Source organism: Lithobates pipiens, unplaced genomic scaffold (assembly GCF_037356315.1).
Source record: "Lithobates pipiens isolate NorthernLeopardFrog02 unplaced genomic scaffold, aLitPip1_a1.2 Scaffold_25, whole genome shotgun sequence".
NCBI lineage: Eukaryota > Metazoa > Chordata > Amphibia > Anura > Ranidae > Lithobates > Lithobates pipiens.
The window spans coordinates 229,130,235-229,151,170 of NW_027507787.1; the positions used below are offsets into that span (position 1 = coordinate 229,130,235).

The 20,936-nt window shown below is 43.3% G+C and overlaps 1 protein-coding gene across 2 annotated transcripts in view; it reads right to left on the bottom strand.

Moving 5' to 3' along the window:
- The window catches only part of LOC143930937 (C-type lectin domain family 2 member B-like), a 107,143-nt gene that overhangs the window by 62,242 nt on the left and 23,965 nt on the right, over window positions 1-20,936 (bottom strand). For both annotated transcript variants that reach the window (XM_077455627.1, XM_077455628.1), the window contains exons 2-3: window positions 12,154-12,213; window positions 7,981-8,088 (exon numbers count right to left, since the gene is read on the bottom strand). In XM_077455627.1, the coding sequence (XP_077311753.1) occupies window positions 7,981-8,088; window positions 12,154-12,213 (168 nt within the window). The remainder of the gene's footprint in view (window positions 1-7,980; window positions 8,089-12,153; window positions 12,214-20,936) is intronic.

Here is a 20,936-nt window from a genome sequence, read left to right on the forward strand (position 1 = left end):
GATATGAGGTCATTCTTTCAGCCGACCCATCGACAGGTGTCATCCGGATCCAGCATCAGGGAACGCCTAGACCGTCAGGTGTCCGACTACATTGGGTTAACGGCCGATGTGGACGCTCTGAGGAGTGATGAACCCCTAGACTACTGGGTGGGCAGGCTTGACCTCTGGCCAGAGCTTGCCCAATTTGCAATCGAACTGTTGGCTTGCCCCTCATCCAGTGTCCTGTCCGAAAGGACGTTCAGCGCAGCAGGGGGGATTGTGACCGATAAGCGTACTCGCCTAGCTCACGACAGTGTTAACTACCTCACATTTCTAAAAATGAATGAGGCATGGATCTCGGAGGAATTCAACACATGTGACCAGTAGACCATGTATATGTCTATAAACTATTTTTTTAATCAAGCACACAGACCTTCTTAATTCATTTGGCTCACTTCCTTGACCCAAAAAAGCACACCGTACTATATGCCCCTACCCTCCTCTTTGAAGAGGTTGAGCGGTGTCATATTTCTACTGGGGCTGCTTATGATATCCCTGTGCTGTGCTGACTTCCTCCTGGGGGGTTCTTATTATGAAGGGATCACACTATCCCTGTGCTGTGCTGACTTCCTCCTGGGGGTTCTTATTATGAGGGGATCACACCATCCCTGTGCTGTGCTGACTTCCTCCTGGGGCTGCTTACGGTGCTGCTGTCAGCGCTGTATGTCACGGTGCTGCTGTCAGCGCTGTATGTCACGGTGCTGCTGTCAGCGCTGTATGTCACGGTGCTGCTGTCAGCGCTGTATGTCACGGTGCTGCTGTCAGCGCTGTATGTCACGGTGCTGATGTCAGTGCTCTGTATTACGGTGCTGCTGTCAGATGCCTCTATCACGGTGCATGTGTCATTCTGGTATGTCACGCTGCTGGTGATCATCTCCTGCACCCTCTTCTTTGCCTACCCTGGTCCCTGACCTTCCCTCTCCTCCATTGCCTTCATTAGCTCCATAGTCCTGAATTGTTAGAACAATTTCCCAAATAAAAAAAAAATGCTTGTAGTTATCGATCCCAAATTCACCTCATACATGTATTATGTCATTGTCCAGATGGTGGGACTACGTTTTACCTCCTAATAATTACCACGTGGCCGCAAATTCGACATGAAGGTTTGCAAAGTTCGCCTCCCATTGAAGTCAATGGGGCCCGCGGCGAACGTTCGGTTTCGTGAACGTTTGGGTCCGTTCGCATTTCGCGTTCGCGAAACGTCCCGTCGGAAATTCGTCCATCACTACCCACGGTTCTTGTAAGCGGCCATCTGGCATTTTATTATTCCGTGGCTATCGTGTGGGACCATGTTGTGAAAAGAAAATTTGGTTTGGGGTCTTACAGATGAGGATCTACCTTTTGGACTATTTTGAACACTATATATGTATTTTTTTCTTTTTTTTCAGCATAGGTCAAATTTAAATTTACGTATGCTGATGAATAGTTATTTTCACTGTGTTGGTTGTTTTTTGAAAACAATCTTTTGAATTTGCATGTTGATTTTAGCACAGAATTTGCATTTAGCACAGGTGTTGCACATACATTTGTTTGTTTTTGCACACATAGGTACCCCCTTTATTTTGGTTGCACAGTGTTTCTCCAGGTCCTTACATACATTATTCCATTGGGTTCCATAATTGGTTATCAGTCTAGCTGAACTTGAATTTGGCTGTCCTCTTTACGCTTTACCATTCTCAATAGACAAAAGAAACGCTCTGCTGCGACATGCCACTTTTTTTGCTTTGCCCTTTGGATCAATTTATGGGAGTATCCATGTTCTCGGAATCTCCCATAGAGATCTCCTATTTTTTTAGGTCACTAGTGCAATTTCTTTTATCCTCAAAAATTGGCCTATTGGAATTCCTTTTGTTAGCCAGGCAAGGTGATGGCTATCGGCTCGCAGAAGAGTATTAGCTGCAGTCTCTTTACAGAATGTCTTTGTACAGATACATCCATTCTCCATGGCAATCCATAAATCAAGGAAGGAGATTTTTTCACAATCAAATGTATACATGAGACGTATATTTTGTTCATTGTTGTTAAGTTGATGTTTATTTAAGTTTATGAACAACAGCACATCGTCAATGTACCTCAACAATGTGTGTACGTGGCTCTGGTACATTGGCGAGGTGAAAACCTTCTCCTTTTCCAAAAGGCCTAGATGGAGGCAAGCATAGGCAGGTGCCCATGTTGCCCCGTAGAGGTACCTCTGATTTGTTGATAATACAGTTAATAATACAGAGTAGAGAATTGAAAGAAGTAGGACATAGCAAACTCAAGTAGCTCCTCTAGAAATTCATTTTGCAGACCACACTGTGGATGGAATAGTTCCAAAAAGGTCTCTACAGCTCCTATTCCACATAGATGGGGGATTGAGGTATAGAGTGGTAGGAACCCCTGGGGGAAAGAGTGCACACAGTGGTTGAGGTTGCAGGGAATATATTGTAAAGAATGTTCCAGCATACACTAACAGTCTATGCAGTGGCTAAAACTTGCGGTAACACTCAGATGATTTTATAGTACTTGTAAGGAGTGATGCTTGGAAGTTGACAGCACCTGGTGCAGGAGGCAGGTAGTAAGCAGCAAAGAACTAGTAGCAGAAAGGTTCCCCACAGCAGCACTAATGAATAGTCCCTATGCTGTCCCTCTTTGAAACCTTTCCCTATGCTGGGCACACTCTCCCTGTCCAACGAGTTCCTGTCCCTAACCTACCCATACACAAATTGAACACCGAAAAAAGAGGGAGAAAATTATTGCGCTAACCCAAAAATAATAATAATATAAGTATATAAACCAGTAGCTACATAAGAATATGACCAAACCCCTAAATACAACAAACACAATACAATGTAGTGCTAAAATATACTTGTGAAAAGAAGAATAAAATAAAATGTGACAAATATAGGGGAGGTAAAGTCCCAATATTAGGTGAATAAGAAAAGTCTTCCAAATCTTTGTAGGACATACAATGTGATTCTGCACACAATGTGAAGGCTGGAAGGTATTCTTGAAACCTTTCATCCCATAGGACGCCCCTGTTTAAGTCCTATGGGACGAAACGCGTAGGGAGTGGTAGTCATGTTCCCTGTATTGCTTGTTTTTATGTGATCACAATTTTATCTTCGAGAATTTATTTTTTATTTTGCGTTTTGATGATTTTATGCCAATAAACAGCCATCCGTTATTTTCTATCTACACCATGGGAAGCTGTTTTTCTTTTTTATTCCTTATATGAGATGGCCGCAGGGGTCATCCAGGGCGGCAGCATCTGTTTGGACAATGGCTCACCCAATGACATGTACAGAGGCCTAAGAGGAATGTGAATTCCTCCTCTCTTCCACACTCACTGCCTGGTGGTTGCGACCCCTGTGTAGGGAGGTCAATCTATACCTGCCTACAAGTGGCTACAGTCCCTGATAGCTGCAGGGCTGCTGTTGGAATACAAGTTCCCAGTGGGGGCGATTCCTCCATCCACTTTGTTTGTGTGGATGGAGGAGTCTGTTGTTTTTTTTTTTTTTTTCCATTCATCTAGTGTCACTGATATTTTTTAGGCTGAGAGCATAATTAGGTGTTTTGGCCTTTGTGTGCTAATTTGGATATACCTGTTCCAAAGTCTGGGGTATAGATAACGTTGTGGTTTGTGACAATGTAAAACAACCTTTGGTTTTTTTTTGTTTTGTTTTTTATTATTGTTTTAAGAAAATCAAAAAATACTGGTTTGTTTGTTATTGCTTTCAGTCAAAGACAAGCATGCAACAAGCAAAGCCAAAATGACCTCAACTCAAGATCAGGATACTTGTTTTGGGGAAATGACTCAGCAAGTTCTGCAGCTTTGCACTAGATTATTTAGTTTACATACATAATCAGCAGTATTATCAAGTATAACCCAGTACTCTTAAAATCATGCTGATTTTAACATGTTTAACATTGGAGTTGATTTACTGAGACTGGAGTTCAAAATTTGGTGCAGCCCTGCATAGAAACTAGTCAGCTTCCAGGTTTAATTGTCAAAGCTTAAAGAGGAGGGCCTTTTTAAAAAAAAATAAAAGTCAGCAGCTGCAAACACTGCAGCTGCTGACTTAATAAGCCAACTTACCTGTCCAGGGCGCCCATGATGTCGGCCGCCCCATCCCTTGGCTCTCGGGTCCCGATGCCGCCATTCCTTCTAAGGGAAACAGGCAGTGGAGCCTTGCGGCTTCACTGTCCGTTTCCTACTGCGCATGCGTGAGTCACGCAGCGCTTTGTGAATGGGACGCGCTGTGTTCTGGGACACACAGTTCCCAGAACACAGCGCGACCCATTACCCAGAAGACAATGCGACAAGGAGAGAAGAAAGAAGATTTCCGCAGAGGAGGAAGAGGAAGATTAGGATTATGTGCCTAGCAACAGGCATTTCTGGTAAGCAAAAAAAAATTATTTTTTTCATTTTTTTTTTTTAGATTTTTTTTTTGTATTTTTTAATATTTTTTTTTTTCAGAGTGGCCCTCCACTTTAATTAAACAAGATGAAGTTAGAAGCTGATTGGCTGCCATGCACAGCTGCATCAGATTTAGCATTCTCCATTGTGTCATTCTAGAATAACCACTTCGAAGGCTGGATTCACGCCTATGGCATTTTTAGTGCTTTTTGTATTTTGCAGTTTGCACTGCAGTCCATTTAACATGGTTTCCTATGGAACACGTTCTGTAGTGCAAATCTGCAAATTGCAAAAAGCGCTAAAAATGCCATAGGTGTGAATCAGGCCTTATTCTGCAGTAAGAAAAACTTTCACATTTACCAACAAAGTTTAAAAAAATCAAGCGTCTCATTTTTATTTTGTTTTGTTCCATTCCAATAACGCATAGTAGCAAAATGACATTTAAAATAATGTATACGATATGTCTGTCAGTAGCATTAACACCACATTATTTTCTTAACCACTTCCGGACAGCCGCACGTCGATGTACATTCGCCACAAGATCACTTTTATCTGTGGTGGGAAAGGGCCCCCCCAATGCCATTCAGTGCCCTCCGCCGCATACCGAAGCCGTCGGCAGCAGCAGAGGCGATTGGATCCTTCCTGTGGCTGTGCATGGAGACGAGTGAGGGGAAGATGGCCCCCACCTGTCTCCATGACACTGCAGGGCAGAAGCAACGTCAAAACGTCACTTCCGCCCATAGCTCTTAAAGGTCCATTTTTTTTTTTAAATGACAAAATGCTTTTTAGTGTAAATATGAGATGTGAGGTCTTTTGACCCCCAGATCTCATATTTAAAGTGGAGGGCCACCCTGAAAACAAAAAAATATGAAAAATTACAAAAAAATATAAAAAAAAAAAAAAAAAAAATGAGAAAATTTTTTTTTTTTTACTTACCAGAAATGCCTGTTGCTAGGCACTTTCTCCTAATCTTCCTCTTCCTCCTCCGCGGAGATCTTCTGTCTTCTGTCTTCGTCGCGGCGTCTTCTGGGTAATGGGTCGCGCTGTGTTCTGGGAACTGTGTGTTCCAGAACACAGCGCGTCCCATTCAGAAAGCGCTGCAGGACTCGCGCATGCGCAGTAGGAAACGGGCAGTGAAGCCGTAAGACTCCACTGCCTGTTTCCCTTACAAGGAATGGCGGCGCCGGGACCCGAGAGCCGAGGGACGGGTCGGCCTCGGGCGGCCGACATCGCGGGCGCCCTGGACAGGTGAGTGTGTTTATTAAGTCAGCAGCTGCAGTGTTTGCAGCTGCTGACTTTTTTTTTTGTATAACCGGCCCTCCTCTTTAAGAGGTCCTGTCATGCATTCTTTCTACTACAAGAGATTTTTAAATTCCTTGTAATAGGAATAAAAGTGGCAGATTTTTTTTTAAACAGTGTAATAAAAATAAAAAGGTAAAATAAATAATAAACATTTTTTTTAATGTTTTAAACGCGCCCCTTCCCGCCGAACACATTGTATGAAAACAGTGTTCAAACCACACATGTGAGGTATCGCCACGATCGGTAGAGTGAGAGCAATAATTCTAGCCCTAGACCTGTAACGCAAAATATGCAACCGGTAGAATTTTTTAAATGTCGCCTATGGAGATTTTTAAGGGTAAAAGTTTGTCACCATTCCACAAGCGGGTGCAATTTTGAAGCGTGACATGTTGGGTATCAGTTTACTTGGCGTAACATTATCTTTCACAATATAAAAAAAATTGGGCTAACTTTACCGTTGCCTTATTTTTTTATTCAAAAAAGTGTATTTTTTTCCCCAAAAAAATGCACTTGTAAGACCGCTGCGCAAATACGGTGTGACAGAAAGTATTGCAACCACCGCCATTTTATTATCTAGGGTGTTCTAGAGAATAAAATGGTGTTCTAAGTAATTTTCTAGCAAAGAAATAAAAAAATGTTTTTAACTTGTAAACAACAAATCTCAAAAAGAGGTCCAGTCTTAAATTGGTTAATCACCCTGTACTAAGTTTTTACAACCTGTTGGTCCTGCCAGTAAAGTGAGAGGCCAAGCTGTCCAGTAAAAGTAGTAGTTAAAGTTTCAGTCTCAGCTGCTAGATGGTGAAAGCAAAATGTGAGTGACCACCATCCTGCAGAAGAGAGAGCAGAGACTAGCATGATCAGCAGGTATTTATAAAGATTTACAAAGTGAGACTTCATTCACGCTACTGCGATTTCATATGTTGCATAGCATCATATGAGGTTGGAAATAACATTGTTCTCAATACCTGTTCACATTAATGCAACCCAGCGCGGTGCCATTTTGGAAAAGGTTCCTGTACTACTTTGCTGCGATTCCAGTGTAATTTAGTCTGGATTCACACCTATGGCATTTTTTGTGCTTTTTGCATTTTGCAGATTTACACTACAGAATGTGTTCCATAGGAAACCATGTTAAATTGACTGTAGTGCAAATCTGCAAAATGCAAAAAGCACTAAAAATGCATAGGTGTGAATTCAGCCTAAGGCCCCATAGAACATACAAGCCTCATCTGAGTTGCATCCAAGTTGCACTATATAACCGCACTGAAAGTTGGATCAACATTTGTGGTGTCCTAACCAATGACACCACAAAGCTCCTAGTCCACTCCCTGGTCATCTCTCGCTTTGACTACTGCCACTCTCTCCACTTTGGATTACCTTTACATAGGCTATCCCCCTTCAGTCCATCATGAATGCTGCTGCCAGACTCTTCCACCTTACAAACGGCTCAGTGTCTGCTACTCCTCTCTGCCAATCCCTCTACTGGCCTCCATTCAGTGTCCTCCACCCCTCTCTACCAATCCCTCTATTGGCCTCCATTCAGTGTCCCCCACCCCTCTCTACCAATCCCTCCACTGGCCTCCATTCAGTGTCCTCCACCTCTCTCTGCTAATCCTTCCACTGGCTTCTGCTCACCCAACAAATTAAATTAAAAGTCCTAACAACAGCTTAAAGCCACCCATAACTTGGCCCTCAGCTATATCACTAACTTAGTCTCAAAATACCAACCTAATTGTTTTCTTTGTTCCTCCCAAGACCTCATGTTCTCCAGTTCCCCCATCACCTCCTTCCATGCTTGCCTCCAGGACTTCTTCCAAGCTTCTCCCATCCTATAGAACTCCCTACCCCAATCTGTCCGACTATCTCCTACTCTGTTTGCTTGTAGAATATCCCTGAAGACCCTCTTCAGAGAAGCCTATTCTACCCCCACCTAATAACTGTTTTTTTTTTTTTTTTATCAGATCATCCCCCACAGTTATTACCTTTTGTATCACTCGACCTTCCCTTCTAGATTGTAAGTTCTGAGCCGGGCCTTCTGATTCCTCCTGTATTGAACTGTGCTCTCTGCCCTCATGCTGTAAAGCACTGCATAAACTCTTGGTGCACGACCAACTACTCAACTACTAAATAATAATAATAATAACAATAATAATAATAAAAAAATCACATGGCAGCAGTGTGAACCTAGCCTAAAAGGAGGACTGTTTATACAATTTTCGTATTAACTTTTTAAGACTTACCTGTTCTGGGCACAGCTGCAGCAACAATTATTGCCAGTATTAATATTGCTATTATGACAACAACTGGGATCAGAGGAACCTTAATGGATTTAAGCTTCTGCCAAGTTCCTAAAAATGGTGTAGAGATGAGACATTAGATGTACATAAAATCTACTAAAGATCAGAGAGACAGGACATAATAGGGAGTCACACATAATGAAGTAACACAAACACAACACCTCAAATGGTCCTTGCATAAGGACTAAGTTCAATTGAAATTAGTAGGTAGCATATGAATATTTTATGGAAAAAAATCAAACCCACATTAGTTGAGGACTGGAAGGATCTTATGAACCCCCCTAACTCAGGCCTACAATCACCCGCAATGTTAATTGTGCCTTCTTATGCCCCATACACACGAGCGGATTTTCCATCTTGGAAAAATCTTGGATGGTTTTTCCAATGGAATTCGACTCAAGCTTGGTTGCACACACACGGTCACACAAAAGTTCTCTGAACTTTCGACCGCCAAGAACGCGGTAATGGGCAACACTACAATGAGCCGAGAAAATTAAGTTCAATGCTTCTGAGCATGCGTCGAATTGTTTCCGAGCATGCATAGGAATTTTGCGCTTTGGAATTGCTACAGATGATCGGAATTTCCGATTGTAACTTTTGTTGTAACGAAAAATTGAGAACGTGCTCTCAATCTTTTGCTGGCTGGAATTTGGCCAGCAAAAGTCTGATGGAGCAAGTCTGATGGAGCATAAAAGCTCTCATCTGTCTTTTGCTGGCCGAATTTCAGATCGTGTGTACGTGGCATTATTCACCTTTCCTTCTTGTACCCATACATCAATACCTGTGCTCAGATTGGTTGATTTTAAGGTCAGGAAGAGGTGGGACACAAAGTGACAATTATTTTTCTAGTGGAAAAGGCCTTTACCCTGATAGTGTATGTGGCCGCCAGATTTAAATTACATTTAAATTACATTATTGAATATTTTTTATTATTATTTGTTTTAATTATTTATAGTTATTTATTATATTATACACTTTACTACACCCGGGATGTCTACTAGACTCTGGTTTGAACCGGCCTACAATATAAAACGCCAAATTTCCATGCAAAATAATTGTACCTCTTTCAGCACCTAAAATCAGAAATAATCGTACTGCCAGGGAGATTAAGACCCCCACAGTACTTTTACAGTGGGCGGGTGGCACAAGCAAACTCAGCAACGTATATTTCCATTGCTTTATGCCTGGGCTGTGTCCACCGATTCCTGGCTAAAAGCAGCTGGGGGATCATGTGATCACTATGCAATCACAATGTATACACAAATGTTATGAATGAGTTTCAGTTATCAGCTGAGCTTTCTGTAGTGATGCTGTGATTGGTCTACTGCTATCACATGGTACCTAGGCCAATCACAGCACCCCGTACCATGTGATTAGCTCTAGCCAATCGTAGTATATCAATAGAAAGCAAGCTGTCATGAATGAAAACCTATGGCCAGGCTACATCTAATGCCGCGTACACACGAGCGGACTGTATGGCGTACTTAGTTCGTCATACAATCCGACGGACAGTCCGTCATACTTTCCACTGAACGGACTTGACCACACACGGATGCACAAACAGTCCGTCGAAAGCTTGCGCGATGACGTGTACAGCATGTACGACGGGACTAGAAATAGGAAGTCCAAGACACAGCAAAGCAACCTTTCGCCGTGTAAATCCTTTCTGGGCATGCGCCATTCTTAGACCGTCGAACTAGCATACTGACGACCGTATTGTCCGCTGAAACCAAAGTATGACGGACAGAATTTCGAAAAAAACGAAATTCTTAGTACTCCGGACTGCACGCTGAAAAAGTCAGCTGAAGCCCACACACGAGCGGATTGTCCCCTGAAATGTGTTTTGACGGACTAAGTACGCCATACAATCCGCTCGTGTGTACGCAGCATTAGAGGTAACTACAAATATTGTACTTTGAAGCCATCCACTCTTATGATTCACTTATGAAAGTCATTAGTGGTTTATCAAAATACGTGTGGGAGGCACATTCTTGTAATCTTTTTTCTATTATATTGTATATGTGCTGGAGGCACACAACACCCACTTTAACTCCTGCAGATGGCTGTATTAGAGAACACCAGCAATAAAGGGTAGATACAGGTGTATATTGTGCTGTGCTGGAGGCACACAACACCCACTAACTTCTGCAGATGACTGTATTAGAGAACGCCAGCAAAAAAGGGTAGATACAGGTGTATACTGTGCTGGAGGCACACAACACCCACTTTAACTCCTGCAGATGCCTGAGAAAAGAACACTGTCCCTGCCCATCTTGCTCTTTCCCTGCACGCCGGAACACACTACACAAGACCGCTGCGCTGGTGGCCTTATATAGTGTGGGGAGTATACTAAATCCCCTGAGCTATAATTGGCCACAGGCATCCTGCCTGTGGCCAATTATGGCTCTCCTCGCTGTTGGCGCTCATCCCTACTGAACAGCTTTGGGATATGCTGGAATGTGTATATATATATATATATATATATATATATATATAGTGTTCATTAGGGATGAGGGCAGGGCTTTGTGGGTGACCCTTGAGTTCCTCCACACCAAACTTTGTCACACCATGTCAACACCGCGTACTTGACGGTCGAAAGTTCAGAGAACTTTTGTGTGACCCGTGTGTATGTAAGTGAAGCTTGAGCGGAATTCGGTCGGAAAAACCTTGACGAGCAGGTGCTATGGTTTTTGAAAAGTAAAGTTGCCTGAAGCCACAGTTGGGCTTTGGGACTAATTCTCTAAATTTCTGGTTTCAGTACCATCCCAGCTGGGTTGCACTGGGTTCTCCTTGACCGCAGGTGTCGCTGTCACTGCTGGCAAGAGTAGAAATGCAGTCTAGCTGGGTGTATTGAATATCACTATCCTCTCGGAACCAGCCCAGTGGGAGTGTTTTCCTGCTGTGCATTCTGGGGGGTTGTATTTAAGGTACCGACGCCACATTGGCGGGAGTTGATTTTTCTGTCTGTTTGGTTCTGGTGGTCCTCCTGACCCAGCCCCATGGCCCTCCTGGCCTGGGGAGCAGAACCATGCATCCTGAGTCTCAGGGCCGGCTGGCCCAAGGGTGGTCAGGTGCCGTCTCATCTGAAGGGAGAGGCCCAGTAACTGAAGGACTCCAGGGAGGACCCTTTCAGGAGAAGACCGTGCGCAAGGCTGGCTTCTCTGGAGGAGCCTGGAGGCTTAGTTGAAGGACGCAACCTGTTTCAACACTCATATGGTATCGCCGGATCGGTTGAGAGATAGTGATACCGTATGTCAGTTCTTTAAATTTATCCACATCCCTCAGTAACACTCAAGTGTATCTTACAAGTCTGTGGCAGAGACTTTACCGAGCATCCCACCGGATGCTAGGCCTAGTAAGAGAGCTCTATCCAGGGGTTGTTAAATCCGGTTGTGAAACAGTTTTTATTCTCTGTATTTTCTCTAAAGACTTCCATCTTGCAATCTAAGTGCCTGAACTCACCCCTAACCCTCTACCTTTATTGAGAGACTTTGCTTTGTTCTAAATAAATAACCCAAAAGAGGATTCAGTGTCAGTTTTTACACATTCTTTGGGCCATCTACCATGGGAACCCCAAGACGGAGAAGCAAACAAGTGAGGTGATGGTAAGCCCAAATAAAACCAGCAGCTCCTTTGGGGGTCACGAAAATTCCAATGATTTGTAAGGGGCATTAGTTAAACCCACAAGTGCTTTTTTACCACTACTATTCCTTTATATTGGCTTTTGGAATTTACAGCTGCAGCAATTTAGAAATTGGAGGGACTTTGTTCCGAATCAGGGACAGTTGGGAGATACGGTAATGTATAATAGCAAGAAAACCCAAAGAGGTGTTCTGATGGGATGCAGTTTTCATGATTATGTGAACCAAAACATAAAAATGTTTCCAGCATTGTCACATATGCCAGTTTGAATTATTAATAACCCTTTTTTTCTCAACTCTGGTCCTTAGGGCTGATTTATACAATAAACATTTGATTGTAAAATACCAAATGCTGTCAATGGAAATACCTGGGCAAGTTCAAACAAAGCCAACCCAAGCTGTAAAACATTCAGCATAACAGCCATGCATAGCTCAGTACAGACACAACATTTGTAGATACATGCCTTTATCATACCTTGTTTATTGTAATTTGCAGGCTTTTCAGGGTCTCCATTTGTAAGGGGGCTTAAACATTCTGTACAGAGAGAAAAACAATATATAATGTCCCTAAATGATGAAATGCAAAAAACACTTTTCTGACATACTGTACCTTCTTAGAGCAGTAATATATCAATGGAGTTTAGGAGCAGCAAATGAAGTAGACAAACTACACTATATGGCCAAACATTTGTGGTCACCCTTTCCAAATAATGGAGTTCAGGAGTTTCCAGTGGAGGATTCTGTTAAAGTGATTGTAAAGTCTCTTTTTTTTTTTAACCACTTCAATACCGGGCACTTTCGCCCCTCTTCCTTCCCAGACCAATTTTCAGCTTTCAGCACTCTCGCATTTTTAATGACAATTGCACAGTCATGTTACGCTGTACCCAAATTACTTTTTATTATTTTATTCACACAAACAGAGCTTTCTTTTTGTGGTATTTATTCATGACTCCGTTTTAAACTTTTTGCGATATAAGCGAAAAAAGAGCGGAAATTTGGAAAAAAAAACTATATTTTCTTCGTTCTATTTTAAAAGAAATCCAATAAAATCAAATTTTGTCATAAATTTAAGCCAAAATGTATTCTGCTATGTTTTTGTTAAAAAAAAAAAATCCATTAAGTGTATAATAATTGGTTTGTGTGATCACGGATAGATATATATGCAAATGATCATGTACATATGTGCGCAGGTGATCACGGACCGATGTGTGCAGATAATCATTGGGACAATTTAGTGGGACATATGTGGGGGACAGGTGTTTTTATTATTTGGGGACATTGTGTGGGGACATGTGCTTTGGGGACATGTGTGTTTACACTGTGTGGGGACATTTTGTGTGGTGACAGCGATCCCCTCTCCTCTCCTCACCGACAACTACTGTGAGAGCCGATTGCCTAGCAGCGGGCTCTGTGTTTACATCACATGACGGCTGTGATTGGACATGGCCGTCATGTGATCAGGGGGGCCAATCACAGAGCCCTCCTGCCAATCAGAGATGCGCCGTGTCTGGGTGACACGAGCACATCGGGATCGCGCCGCTGCGTGGGCGCGTGCATGATCCCCCTCCTTCTGAGGGACGTTCCTGAACGTCCACTCAGAAGGAGAGAGCTCCCACCCGGCCATTTATATACATTGGCCGGGTAGGAAGTGGTTAAATATCAAAACATGTTATACTTACCTGCTCTATTGCAGTGAATTTGCTCAGAGCAGCACCGATCCTCCTCTTCTCGGGTCCCTGTTCACTGCTCCTGGCCCCTCCCTCCTTTTGAGTGCCTCCACAGCCAGCAGCTTGCTATGGGGGCACCCTAGCCTAGCTGCAGCTCTGTGTCCAATTTAGATGCCCTGCCCCCACCTCTCCTGATTGGCTAACTGGCTTTGATTGACAGTAGCGGGAACCAATGGTGCCCAGATGGCTGAGGGACTTGTGGACATCGCTGGACAGAGATGGGCCTCAGGTGAGTATTGGGGGGGGGGGCTGCTACACACAGAAGGCTTTTTATCTTAATGCATAGAATGCATTAAGATATAAAAACCTTCAGCCTTTACAACTCCTTTGATACCACAACATACAAGTTATTGCAGACCATTGTGATCGTCTAACCTTGGGGTAAAAGTTGGATGAAGACCCTTTTCTGTTCCAGGATGACTGTACCCCGGTGTACAAAGCCAGCTCCATAAAGACATGGTTTGAGGAGTTTGCATAGAGCCCAGGACCTCAAACCTACAGAACGTCTTTAGGATGAACTGGAACACCGATTGTGAGCCAGCTCACATTATGATGCTAAAATAGGAGTCAGGTCAATGAATAATATTTAAAGGAAAAGTCCCAGTAATGTATTTTCATCTGGTTATACAACAATATTTTTAACCAGATGCCAACCGCCCCACGTACATTTACTTGTGGCAGGGTGTCCGCTCTGGGTAGCATCACATACCTGTATGTAATTCTGCACTTCCGGGTCTGGGGCACGCATGCTTCTGCTGTGATTGGATGGATGCAACGCCCTCTGATCATTTGGGAGACGGGCAGAACAGTGATTTAATGTAATTTAATTTGATGTAAACAAGGCAGATCACCGTTCTGAAACAAGGGAAGGCTGTGATCCTGTCTTCCTGCTATGCAGGAACACGGATCTCTGCCTTCCTCTAGTAAAAGCACCTCCCCTACAAGTTAGCAAGCACTCCCTAGGAACACATAAAACCCTTTGATCGCCCCTGATGTTAACCCCTTCCCTGCCAATGTCATTAGTACAGCAACGGTGTATATTTTTTAGCACTGATCGCTGTATCGGTGTCTCTGGTCCCAAAAAGTGTCCGTCAGATGTCCGATTTGTCTGCTGCAATATAGCAGTCCCACTATAAGTCGCTGATTGCCGCTATTACTAGTAAAAAAATAAAAATAAATAGAAAGTCCATTAATTTATCCCATTGTTTGAAGACACTATATCTTTTGTGCAAACCAATCAATATACGCTTATTGGCATTTTATTTACCAAAAATATGTAGCAGAATACATATTGGCCTAAATTCATGAAGATTTTTTACATGTTTTATAGCAGAGAGCAAAAAATATAGTTTTTTTTTCAAAATTGGCGGTCTTTTTTTTTTTGTTTATAACAAAACAAAATAAAAACTGCAGCGTTGATAAAATACCACCAAAAGAAAGCTCTATTTGTGAAAAAAAAAAAAAAAAAAGACATAAATTTTATTTGGGTCGGTCTGCACAATTGTCAGTTAAATCAGAGTTCCGCCCAAAAAAAAACAACAAAAAAAAAAAGCTAAAAGCCAGCAGCTACACATACTGCACCTGCTGGCTTTTAACAATAGGACACTTACGTGTCCCAGGGTCCAACAATGTCGGCACCGCAGCTGATGTTTCCATCAGCTGTCGGGTGCATCCCACCTCCATTGCGGGTAAGTTAACCCGACAGTGTAGCCTTACAACTTCATGCCAGGAACCCTACTGCGCATGCGTGAGGCCCCCGCTCCTCTCTCCTACTGGCCCGGTGACAGGGAGAGGAGGAGCGAGCCCCGCGGTGATGTCACAGGCTGAGGCACGGACTCCCAGATGTGGGAACAGGATACCTGTCCCCCCCCCCCCCCAAAAGGTGTTAATTGTGGCACCCGAGTGGCACCTTTTGGGTGGAATTCCACTTTAAAGTAACTCAGTGCCGTATAGCAAAAAAAAAAAAAAAAAAAAGCATGGTCATGAAGTGGTTAAAGTGGACCTTCAGTCATTTTTTCATCTTTCCATCTATTAAATCTTCTGCTCTTGTTGTTGTTTTAACTTTGGATAGTAAAACATTTTTTTTTTCTGCCAGTAAATACCTTATACAGCCCACTTCCTGTTTCTTGTCTGGTCATTAGCCTAGACTTATCACATCATGTACAGCTCTCTCTCCCACGCTCCTGAGAACTTGCCAGGAAGGGAGATTGTGGAACGAGTCATAAAAAGGCCAATGAGAGCTGCATAGCTGGAGGCGTGCCTCTGTGTGTCTGTGTTAATCCAGGAAGTGAACAGGCAGCTGGTTCAGCTGCCCACAGTTAAAATGGCTGCAGCCAGACTTAGGGGAATGAGATTTCTGCAGCATATTTGGCAATTACAAAATCACAGCATATATAAAATAATATGCAAAGTGGTCGAAGGGAAGCTTCAGAATGGCAAAGATGTTTTTATTACAAATTATGTAGGCAGATTGCAGTTCCTCTTTAAGAAAAGGTTTTCCGTAGTGAATATACTGTAGGTTGTGCTTTGCTGCACTCAGAGACCACCAAGCTTAAAATTTCTCCGTTTCTGTTTTAAGGAATGTTATTTCAGTTGAATTCATTTTATTGTTAATAAAAGTCTGCGATGGCCATTTGACTCCAAACCTTGTTGTGTATCGTTTGGGGGGGGGGGGGGGTGTTCTAGCAGACTTGGGTCATGGTTGGAGGTCATCTAATCTACTTGTCATGTAACTGTCACATAAAAAAAAAAAAAAAAATATTTAGAATATTTAAAAAAAAACAATTCCCACCATCAGTGACTGAAGTCTTCATCCTCTTGCAGAGCTATACTGGCTGAAGAACCATCAGCAATCACATCTCTGCAGGGTGTTGGATGTCGGTGTCCCAGCAGCAATCTAAATGGCCAGCAGATGAAACTGCACTGCAAAGTGAAGTTTCCCCGCCCCCCCCTCCTGCCGCTTACCGGAGCCGTCGGCAGAAGTGGAGGCGATCGGGACCTGTTCGTGGATGGGTATAGAGACAAGTGAGGCTAAGATGGCCCCCACCCATCTCCATACCATAGTATGGCTATGTATCCATGCGAATGCACACGTGAGTAGCGCCCGCATATGAAAATGGTTTTCAAACCACACATGTGAGGTATTGCCATGATCCTTTGAGTGAGAGCAATAATTCTAGCCCTAGACCTCCTCTGTAACTCAAAACATGCAACCTGTAGAATTTTTTAAACGTCGCCTATGGAGATTTTTAAGGGTAAAAGTTTGTCATCATTCCAAGAGCGGGGCGCAATTTTGAAGCGTGACATGTTGGGTAAAAAATTGGGCTAACTTTACTGCTGTCTTGTTTTTTTATTCAAAAAAGGTGTTTTTTTTTTTCCAAAAAAAAGTGCGCTTGTAAGACCGCTGCGCAAATACGATGTGAAAAAAAAGTATTGCGATGACCGCCATTTTATTCTCTAGGGTGTTAGAAAAAAAAACTATATATAATGTTTGGGAGTTCTAAGTAATTTTCTAGCAAAAAAAAACCTGTTTTAAACTTGTAAACACCAACATTCCAAAACAAAGCTAGTCCTTAAGTGGTTAAAGCGAGGCAGTGCCGAATCACAAAAAATGCTCTGGTCAGGAAGGGGGTAAAATCTTCCGGGGCTGAAGTGGTTAAATTAAGGGGGGGTAAATCTTCTGGAGGTCAAGTGGATTATTACTGCTGGTATAAATAGCTGATCTTTGTCTTTATGTTATTGTCCCAGAATCCTATAGACATCATTGCAAAGTGCATCAGGTTGGATCTCACAGCAACCCTAAGGCACCCCTTCGGTTTCTCATTTCCTCCTACTGTGGCTGTAGATATGGTTGGTTACACCTCCCTTTCAAAGTACACAGCAGATAAGCTTAGAAGGAACTATTTGAACAAAAACAACACTGAAAGCAGAACAGGTATTTCAAAATGTCAGTTCAAAATGTAACCACTTGCCTACTGGGCACTTAAACACCCTTCCTGCCCAGACCAATTTTCAGCTTTCGGGGCTCTCACACTTTGACAATTACTCAGTCATGCAACACTGTACTCAAATTAATTTTTTGTCCTTTTTTCCCCACAAATAGAGCTTTCTTTTGGTGGTATTTGATCACCTCTGGGGTTTTTATTTTTTGCGCTATAAATGAAAGAAGACCGAAAATTTTGAAAAAATAAATTGAAAAAAAAAACGCATATTTCTTTGTTTCTGTGACAGAATTATGCAAATTATTCATTTTTCTTCATAAATTTTGGCCACAATTTATACAGCTACATGTCTTTGGAAAAAATAACCCAAATTAGTGGATATTATTTGGTCTTTGTGAAAGTTAGAGAGTCTACAAGCTGTGGTGCGAATCGCACAAAACTGATCACATCTGATGTACTGGTGGCCTATCTCGCTTCTTGTGACCCGAACAAGTCAGGAAAGTACAAATACCCCCCAAATGACCCCTTTTTTGAAAGTAGACATTCCAAGGTATTTATTTAGTAAGAGGCATGGTGAGCTTTTTGATGTTGTCATTTTTTTCCCACAATTCTTTGCAAAATTAAGATTTTTTATTTTTTCAATTTTTTTCCACAAAATTGTTATTTTTCTCACATGGCATGTGTATACCACAAATGACACCCCCAAAAAAATTCTGCTACTCCTAATGAGTATTACAATACCACATGTGTGTGACTTTTTCACAGCCTGGCCACATAGAGAGGCCCAACATGCAGGGAGCGCCATCACGTGTTCTAGGAGCATAAATTACACATCTAACTTGTTGACTACCTTTTACACTTTTGAAGGCCCTGGAGCACCAGGACAATGACACGTGGCACTGATGACAGATGGCACTGATACGTGGCAATGATGACACTTATACGTGGCACTGATGACAGATGGCACTAATATGTGGCACTGATGACAGATGGCACTAATATGTGGCACTGATGACAGATGCCACTTATACGTGGCACTGATGACACGTGGCACTAATACGTGGTACTGATGACAGATGGCACTAATACGTGGCACCGATGACAGATGGCACTAATACGTGGCACCAATGACAGATGGCACTAATACATGGCACCAATGACACGTGACACTGACAACAGATGGCACGTGACACTGACAGGTGGCACTGATGACAAATGGCACTGATACGTGGCACTGATGACAGATGGCACTGATGACACGTGGCACTGATGACAGATGGCACTGATATGTGGCACTGATGACAGATGGCACTGGGGACAGATAGCACAAACAGGTGGCACTGGGGACAGATAGCACAAACAGGTGGCACTGGGGACAGATAGCACTGGGGAGGATGGCACTGGGGAGGATGGCACTGGGGCGGATGGCACTGGGGCGGATGGCACTGGGGCGGATGGCACTTTTTTTACTTTTTTTTTTCACTTATGGCCGCTGCAGCCGTTCATCTCTCCCCTCTCACACGCTGTCTGTGTGAGGAGGGAGAGCGGCGCTGAGAGATGATCTCATATGTTTACATATGAGATCATCTCTCATTGGATAGGCCGATCGTGCTGTAAACGGCCGCTGTGATTGGCTGTTTCCAGAAATCTGTGTTTGCCTGTCCCCGGGGGACACGGCAAAACACAAAACTTCCAGAATGCGCGCCCGCAGCGGCGCGCATTGCGGAAGTAAACATGAGGACATCCAGGAACGGCCTCCCGGACGAAAGCGTCCGCTCTATAGCTGTCATTCGGCTATATGGTGGGCGGGAAGCAGTTAAGGAGGAAGTAAAGTCAAATAAAAAAAAATTACACCCTGCAAGGCAAAGGCATAATGAGCTAGTATGCATAGCATTATGAATTATGAATTACTTACCTGAGATGAAAGCCCCCGCAGCGGTCCTTGGCCACCTCCTCCGTCGCCGCCATGATACCCGGAGTGATTTCCGGGTATCGCGGCTCTGGCGCTGTGACTGGCTAGAGCCGCAATGATGTCCCTCCGGCGCATGCACACAGGAGCCGTCATTGATGGCATCTTCGGCTTCACTTGCGGCGCATTCAGTGTCTATGTCCATGCGCCGTAGCGGTGCCTGTCATTTGCAAATATCTCCTAAACCGTGTAGGTTTAGGAGATATTTCTCGGACCTACAGGTAAGCCTTAAATGTAGGTCAAAGTGGTCTGTAAGGGTTTACAACCACTTTAACCGTCCTTTGTGTTTTATAAGGGTAATTTCCCAGACATGCGAGCATCTGGAGATTCATTGAAGACACATAGCTAACCCATGAGATAACAACATGGCTAATGGCCCGTACACACGATCCGAATATCGTACGAAAACTGTTGTCCGAGGAAGAATCGTACGATTTTCGGATCGTGTGTACACTACTTTCGAGAGCCGGTCATGACAGTTCATCCAATGTTATTCGATCGGTTAAGCATGAAAATTTTCCTCATACAATACCAGATCGTACGATTTTCGTTTAGTCAGTATAGTTGTGGTCCGAAAATACATTACAACACATGACATCACGTCCCATTTTTTTCTTCTGTCGTACGAGAATTTTCATGACTTTAGTTACCTATTCAATTTCTACATGCGACTATTAAGCGAAAAAAGTCATACGATCTGTCGTACGATATTTGGACCATAAGACACAGATGTGCATACTTGGCTTTTAGGGGGTTATACCGGGATGATTCCCGAAGCTGCAGGAATCATCCTGGTACCGTTGTTTAGAGCGGGGGCGATCGGCTTTCCGAGGATAACAAAAAATATTTTCTTCCTCAGTTTAGGCCGATACGTATTCTTCAACATATTTTTGTTTAAAAAATCGCAATACGCGATTATTGATTGGTTTGCGCAAAAGTTATAGCGTTTACAAAATAGGGGATAGTTTTATGACATTTTTATTAATAATTATTATTAATTTTTTTTTCAGGGTACAGAAGAGGTATTTGCTATGATAGCAGGTACACAGTGGCAGGATGCAAGGAGGAGGTAGTTGGTAGTATAGTAGGCACACAGTGGCAAGGAGGAGGTAGTTGGTAGGGTAGTAGGCACACAGTGGCAGGGTACACAGGGGGTGTAGTTGGTAGAATAACAGGCACACAGTGCTGGCAGTGTCTATGGAGATGAGGTTGATAGAATAGCAGGCACACATGGGCAGAATATAGGGTGTGGGTAGCTGGTAGCTTAGCAGGCATATGGTGGTAGGTTACAGCAAAGGGTAGTAAGTTAAATAAAAGGCACACTGTGGCAAGGTACAGAAGGGGGGGGTGTAATTGGTAGGATAGCAGGCACACAATGGCAGGGTACAGAGATGGGTAGTTGGTAGGATAGCAAGCACACAGTGGCAGGGTACAAGGAGGGGTTATTGGTAGCATAGCATGCACACAATGGCAGGGTACAGGGAAGGGTAGTTAGTAGGATAGGAGGCACACAGGAGCACAGTAGTGGAAGTGGGTAGTTGGTAGGATAGCAGGCACACAGCTGTCCCAGCAGTGTGATAATGACCTGGACTGGGTGCAGTAGACTGGTATGTGAGGTATG